Consider the following 6,900-nt stretch of genomic DNA (forward strand, 5'->3'; position numbering starts at 1 on the left):
AGAGCCCCTAGCCTTGACCCTATATTTGAAAACATAGAAAACCCCTAAAATATTTCAATAAATGGTATTCTAATATTGTTTAACAGTGCGATTAAAACTGTGATTAATCACAATTAATTTTTTTAATCTCGCAATTAATCATGATTCATTTTTTAAATTGCTTGATAGCCCTAGAAATAACTTGTGTTTTGAGGTAAAGATGTATCTCTTAAATTGTGTACATATTCATTATGGTCTTTTTTGTAGGTATGCAGAGCAGTTCTTTAAAAATGTTCCCAAGTTTTGAGCAAAAAGCAATGTTGTTAAAGCGTCAGGCTTTTGCTGTCTTTAGTGGAGAAATCGATCAGTATCACCTTTACCTTCCATTAATACAAGGTAAGAGTATATTTTTAAAATGTGCCTTGTTTACATAGATACAGTCATCTTATACTTTATATATTTTTGTTGTATTGCCTATTTCCCTACCACCTCTGAATTTTTGCTAGGTTCGGGGGGGGAACCCTTTAAAATCTCTGATCTCTAACACAGTTAGTTTTTGACAAGAAAAAACCAAACAAAAGTTAATCTAGCTCCAAATTATTGTCATGTTTTGGGAGAATTTTTGGGAAAATTGACCATTTCTTTGATGGAGTGAAAAGAACGGCCAATCAAAACTGGATGACATAATCAAAGCAAACTACATTTTTTCCCTGCATTTCTAATTTACCAAAACTAGCTTTATGTACATGAAAAATTACAACTTTTCTGAAAATGTGTTTCAGAACGACTGACAGATAACCTCCGTGTTGGACAGACTTCTATAGTTGCTGCCCAGATGTTTCTCTTTTTCAGAGTTCTGTTGCTAAGAATTTCTCCTCAGCATCTAACCTCACTGTGGCCAATCATGGTGACTGAATTGGTAAGCAATAATGCCTTAACAAATACCAATGTAGAATATATTACATTTGCTTTCCATACGCGCCTTTCCCTTCCTTCCAAACACACTCCATCTTTGCAACTGGTTTATGATTTTATATCTTAGTTTTCAATTAGATAATTTGGGGGGACTGTTGTGGTTTGAAAATATATTTTACTTTCCATTATAAATTTTGTTGTTCAAAGAACTAACTCTTGTGATAGGTCGACGGTGTTTATAAGTGACAAAGTTAAAATAAAACTTGTCCTGCGCTTCCTACTCTCATATGAAACAGTCTTTTCCATGATTGAGTTGTGTATACACTTTAACAGTTTACAACTTTCGAAAAGAAAAATATGCCTTTCTGTTTAGTTTTGGTTTTTTTGTTTTTTGTTAAGATTCAGACATTTATACAGCTGGAAGAAGACTTAGCTGAGGAAGATGAACTATCAAAGTAAGAATTGTTTATCTCACGTAAAACAAAAACAAATTAACAAAACATGTCCGAGGAGTTGTGGTTGCTTTCTGGCTGGAATTTCAGAAAATCACAATAGCATTTGCAGCTTGCAAGCAATGTTGCATATCGAAGTCTGGCATTGCCATACAGTAAATGTTGTCATTAGGCAGCTGATGTGGCAATTGTGTTTTAGAAATGGGCTACTTACAGGAAAAAATGGGTGAAGACTATAGTTTTTGACTATTTTACCATATAGTTTTTTTATAAATGTCTGAAGATAAATGTATAGTACAAATGAACCCTTATAGGTGATTGTAATCCTTTAGCAGATGGAAAATATTTAGTGGGGTTTTTTAATAGTGCTTTCCTTCCTGGTTAATCACACAGGAGCAACAGCAAAGTAAGCAGACAGAAAACTTCAGCTTCAGCTGATGGCAGTGGCCCCTTACTTTCAGACATACAACAGAACGAGCTGTCCTTGTATTTATCAGCTTGTAAGTTCCTGGACACAGCGCTTTCTTTTCCACCTGACAAGATGCAGTTATTTCAAATGTAAGTACTCTAGGTACTCTTTTTAATTTATAGCTGTATGGCATATAGTACTGTAGGTAACATACTATTTGTGCACCATTTAAAAATATGTAAATGTACTGTAAGACTCTTATTTTCTCCTCCATAGTTAGTAAACCTGGTGTCTCTCATCAATCTTTTCCTCATCCACAAGTTTTTACATAGGTATGGTGTGACCGGATTCCCAGGGGAGCCAGCTGAGGTCATTCAATTAGGGTGAAATGCAAAGAATGGGGCAGACAATCCCCAGAGCTGGTGGATATTCCAATACTTAGATTTACCAAGCCAGCCTAAAACTGCTTATTTATTAGCTCACTGGTTGCCCAGAAGCCAACACCACAGTTCTCTTAGAGTAACCCAGCCTCAGGCCTCCATCCAGGTACCCAAGTCAGATATAATGAGGATTAATGAAAATCTTATTCATCATATCATATGTAAAAAAGTTCTTCCAATCCCAAAGGATTGGACACATTACCTCCCAGGTTAATGAATATTCCAGATCTTACCCAAACACATGCTTACAGCCAGTTCTTATTAACTAAACTAAAATTTAAAAAGAAAAGAGAGAAAGTATAGTTAAAAGATCAATATACATACAGACATGAGTTCAATTCCTTAGGTTCAGATTCATAGCAGAGATGGTGAGCTTTGTAGTTGCAAAGAGTTATTTTAGAATTTAGTTCATAGGTTATAGTCCAACGTCCAATATCCTATTCAGAGTGTTCCAGCTTAGGACTGGAATCTCAATCCTTATGGCTTAGGCTTCCCCTGCATGAAACCTCAAGCAGATCTGAGATGACAGGATCAGGACCCAAGGGTCTTTTATACAGTGTTCTAGCATCCACTTGACCATACAGTCCTGGGTAAACAATGGGCAATCAGGGCAACTTTGAAGTAGGTCTATTTCCTAAGCATTGCCGGTAATTATCTACATGGATTAACATAAGATAATTTATTAAGCAGTCTATCACAAACTTCAGAGAAACATATAGACAATGACATTATTTCACCCAAGATTCATCTAAATGTTAATATTCCCTTTTGATCTCTGAATCAATAGCTATAGTGAGAGACAGGAACTGTCTGTTTACATGGCTAGCATCTATAAGTAAACACACAATTAGTATCACTTCTAACTTTTAACAACATAGGCTAGAACTTTGGAATGCAAACCTATCTAGCATTGAATGGCCTTAATTACCATTTCTAACATGTCTCTACGGTTGGCTCTGGGTTAGCTAGCCTGCAAGCTGCTTAACCCTTTCTGGCCATATGTTACACTTTGTACAAGATTCATTGCAATTATATAACAGTGGTTTGCATAATTATATTTTAATCAGACAATGTCACATATGGGCATAACCTGCTGGATATCTGATAAATATTTAGATATCAGACTTTGAGAAGATTTTGCTGTTTCCAACACTGAGAGAATTGTTGGGAGAGAGGAAGGGTCTGTTTCATTTTCACTTGTATCTATATGGGGACATTGTCCATCCTTTCAGTACTTAAACAGACTGACCACAAAATACAGCTCTTGTAACAGAGCATGGGGGAGGATGGTCAGCACAGCTATTAAAACAGTGGGATAAGAAAGCTTAGTGTTGGAATTGTCAGCATTTTTTATTTATTTCTAGGAAAGGGACTCTCATGAATGATTTCTGACCTGTACAATACATTTGTTTCAGGTACAGATGGGCCTTTGTTCCAGAAGTGGACACAGAGACTTGTACCATGACCTCTCATCTAATGGAAAATCACCAAGAATGTAAACCACATATTATTAGAATCATGGACTCGTTAAAGCTGAAATATGGGGTAAAGAGAATGCTTCATTAGATACATATTTTCTATTAACATTAACTCTGATAACTTTAAAGCACCATTTTTATTCATTTAGAAAAGTCAGCTGGGCGGTAGATTTCAGTCTCCATATTAAAAGGCTCTTTGGGTTTAAAATTGATCTATCTTGACAATATTCCTATTATATTACATTTGCCTGGAGGATTCCAGATAGCCATTTATTTCAGGTGATTCACTATAGACACATCTACCAGTTATGCAAGTAATATCTTCTGACAAGAGTCAGCCTGGAAAAAATCGCTGTACTATCCCAAACTCCCTCCATTCATGACCCCAAAATGAGAAACTAATCACAGGAGATTGGGCATGTCTTCATAGTGTTACGTGTTCAGATTTTAATAAGATTTGATGTCAAATAACCAACTCAGTTGAAGTTTTATTTAAGTAAGACAATCAATTAATACTTAATACAACACTATACAGAAATGAAAACATACATATCAGTCTGTGACTGGAGAAATTTGGCATCTCATTTCACTTCTTACTCAGTTCCCCCATATTCATCCCTTGTATACTGGTTTAGATCAAAAAAAATCCTTCAAAATTTTTCTTTCTTAGGGCTAGCCCTGCTGAAATATCCTTTCTCATGTTTTATTTTGAATATTCTGAACTTACCTAATCAATAAGTAAATTACATTGATAACTAATTTATTACTACTGAGACCATTTGTGACCATAATTAGCTCTTAATAATTTAGACATTTAATCAATACACTACTCAGTGGTTTGCTGTTGCATTGATTGTAGAACACATCTGTTATAACAAATGTTCCTTGTCCAGTTTGTCTATTACTAATATCTTCTCAATTACAGTGCACATTTATAAGCATCCTTTGTTAATTATTAGAAGTCCTTCCTGGGCATCTGTACTAGGTTAGCAAGATCAGGGTAAAAAGCAGAGCGGATAATTAAATACAGTGCTACTATCGATTACAGACATTCATTAGTTTAAAACAAAGCACTCTTTAGCATTAGAGTTTAGACAGCTCTTTGGCTAACACAGAAATGTTTCTGGGATGTTTTGGCCACAGAATCATGAGTTTAATATTCAAAGGAATAATAAAAGATTAACATTTACTAGCAATATTATGATCTTACATGCTTTGATCAAAAATGAAGTAGTTGATAAGAATATTGGTATTTTAAATTTTTAGGCTTCAGCATCAAAAATCCATCAAGATGAATGGGGGTGTTCATGGTTCTCAGGGCTATTGTTTCTGGTTGTCTCCAGAATCCCACATGCACTGCCATCACTTTCCATCCAGTTCTCATTTGCAAGCTGATCTAGCTTTGCAAGCATAAGGGCTAATATTTTCATGGAAGCTGAAATTGTGGAGTATGGAATGAATTCCAGGGGAAAGTACCAACTTGCTAAACTACTGCAAACCTGCTCATTTCACTCCTGGACATAATAGATACTGCAGCTATTTAGGTCTTCTGGTTGGATATTGGAGGACAGGATCTCCATGTATATCTTGCACTGTGAATTGATAACTTAAGAAAAATTGGAATTCTTTTAATACAGGAAATCTTTCAAATATATAATATATTAAAAAATAACCATCTGAAATGAGACTAGAATGTAGCCTCAAATACACAGTTGTCATACATGTATTTTAAACTAATGTATCACTTTAGATACTGCAACATAGCCTTGAAAAATAGGGAGGGTTATAAAGGAAGACAAAGCAGACGGTGGCTAGGAAGTATGATTTCTAAAACTGCATGTACACTCTCAAAGAATTCTGTTGCTCACAAGAGAAAATTTAATGTGTGGCTCTCCTCAGAAAAGTGACTTTTTAGAAATGCATCTTCTAACTTCAGATCTGCTGCCTGTGTTTATTCAGAGGAATATGTGCTTGCCTTAGTGTCCCAACATTTTTACTAATTCTGCTACTACAGCACAGCCAGTGCAGCTCAGTGAACGAGCTAGATTTTCTTTCCGTATGTGCATCAAAGGAGTCAGTATCAAAGTTTGAAGTGCTAAATCAGATTCTGCCCTAATTTACACCTGTGCAACCCCCTTGACGGCAGCGGAGTTGTGAGGAATAAATGGTAGAATTGGACTGCAGAATCTTATTACATACACAGAACCTTATTGTGGCAGGGGATCTCACACACTGTTAATTATGCTAACCTCTATTACCCACTTGTCACCTTCTCCCATACTGCTCCATGCCTGCCTTCCAGTATGTATGCAACACCTTCCCAGAAGTAAAGATGTAAAGCTACTACCCAGTCCTTAGGTCCTTTTTCAAGACCTATTGCTAATATGTCTGCAGAACAGCACTCACTGACAGTGCCTAAGCAGGTGACCAACAGGGATTACTTGTGGGGGGGAGAGAATATAGAACCACATAATACCATTGTTAGAAACTCACTTTTTAAAGTAAAACTCCATTTTAAGGTAACAGCTGTACAAATCATGTTGTGATGCAAGAAATGCCTGGTATAGCAGGCTGCAGATCTCACATTGATTGACAAATAGTATCTACTGCAGATTTCAACCAAGTTATGTCATAGAAGAATAGACTAGCTTTCTGCATAATACTCAATGAATCTTCTGGTTTGTATGCTTGTTTGCAGGAAACGAACACTAATGAGAGAACTTCAGAGAAATGTGACTATCCTCTTTTGAACCTTCGTTCTATATCCAGCATCACACAGTTAATGCCCTTCTTCAGGACCCTGAGCTGTGCATTCAAAGCACAAGGTAACAGGTCCCAAAATGCACAGAGTTCAGCATCTCTGTCAGTGGAATATTCTCTTGGCAACAGCACAAGGATCTTGAAACAACTAGAAGAAAGTGTTGAATGTGACTTTTTGGAAAACCTGGAAAGTTAAGGCAATTACAGGACAATTCATTTATGTTGGTATGAATAGTGAAACCAAGCTACAACCTCATTGTCAAAGAAAGATTTGTTACTGGGGTTTTTTTGTTTGTTTTGTGTGTGTGTGTGTTTGTTTATTTTTCCTGCCACACACTCCCAGTTTTGAAACTGCAGTTCAGCTTTTTTTGGACTGGTATAAAGTACACCTCCCGGAATCTTGTTTCTTGCTTTGTGTTGAACTGTGAGGATTTTTGCTCAGCTTCTGTGGAAGAGAAAGGTAACGT

General features: G+C 36.2%; 1 protein-coding gene across 1 annotated transcript in view; it reads left to right on the forward strand.

The window, feature by feature from the left end:
• Nucleotides 1-6,629, forward strand: part of DOP1B (DOP1 leucine zipper like protein B) — a 94,862-nt gene extending 88,233 nt beyond the window's left edge. The window contains exons 32-37 of the mRNA XM_065403664.1: nt 247-375; nt 762-898; nt 1,294-1,349; nt 1,740-1,904; nt 3,611-3,740; nt 6,372-6,629. Coding sequence (XP_065259736.1) covers nt 247-375; nt 762-898; nt 1,294-1,349; nt 1,740-1,904; nt 3,611-3,740; nt 6,372-6,629 — 875 coding nt within the window. The remainder of the gene's footprint in view (nt 1-246; nt 376-761; nt 899-1,293; nt 1,350-1,739; nt 1,905-3,610; nt 3,741-6,371) is intronic.
• Nucleotides 6,630-6,900: the final 271 nt, after the last annotated feature.

This window comes from Emys orbicularis, chromosome 1, assembly GCF_028017835.1.
Source record: "Emys orbicularis isolate rEmyOrb1 chromosome 1, rEmyOrb1.hap1, whole genome shotgun sequence".
Lineage (NCBI taxonomy): Eukaryota > Metazoa > Chordata > Testudines > Emydidae > Emys > Emys orbicularis.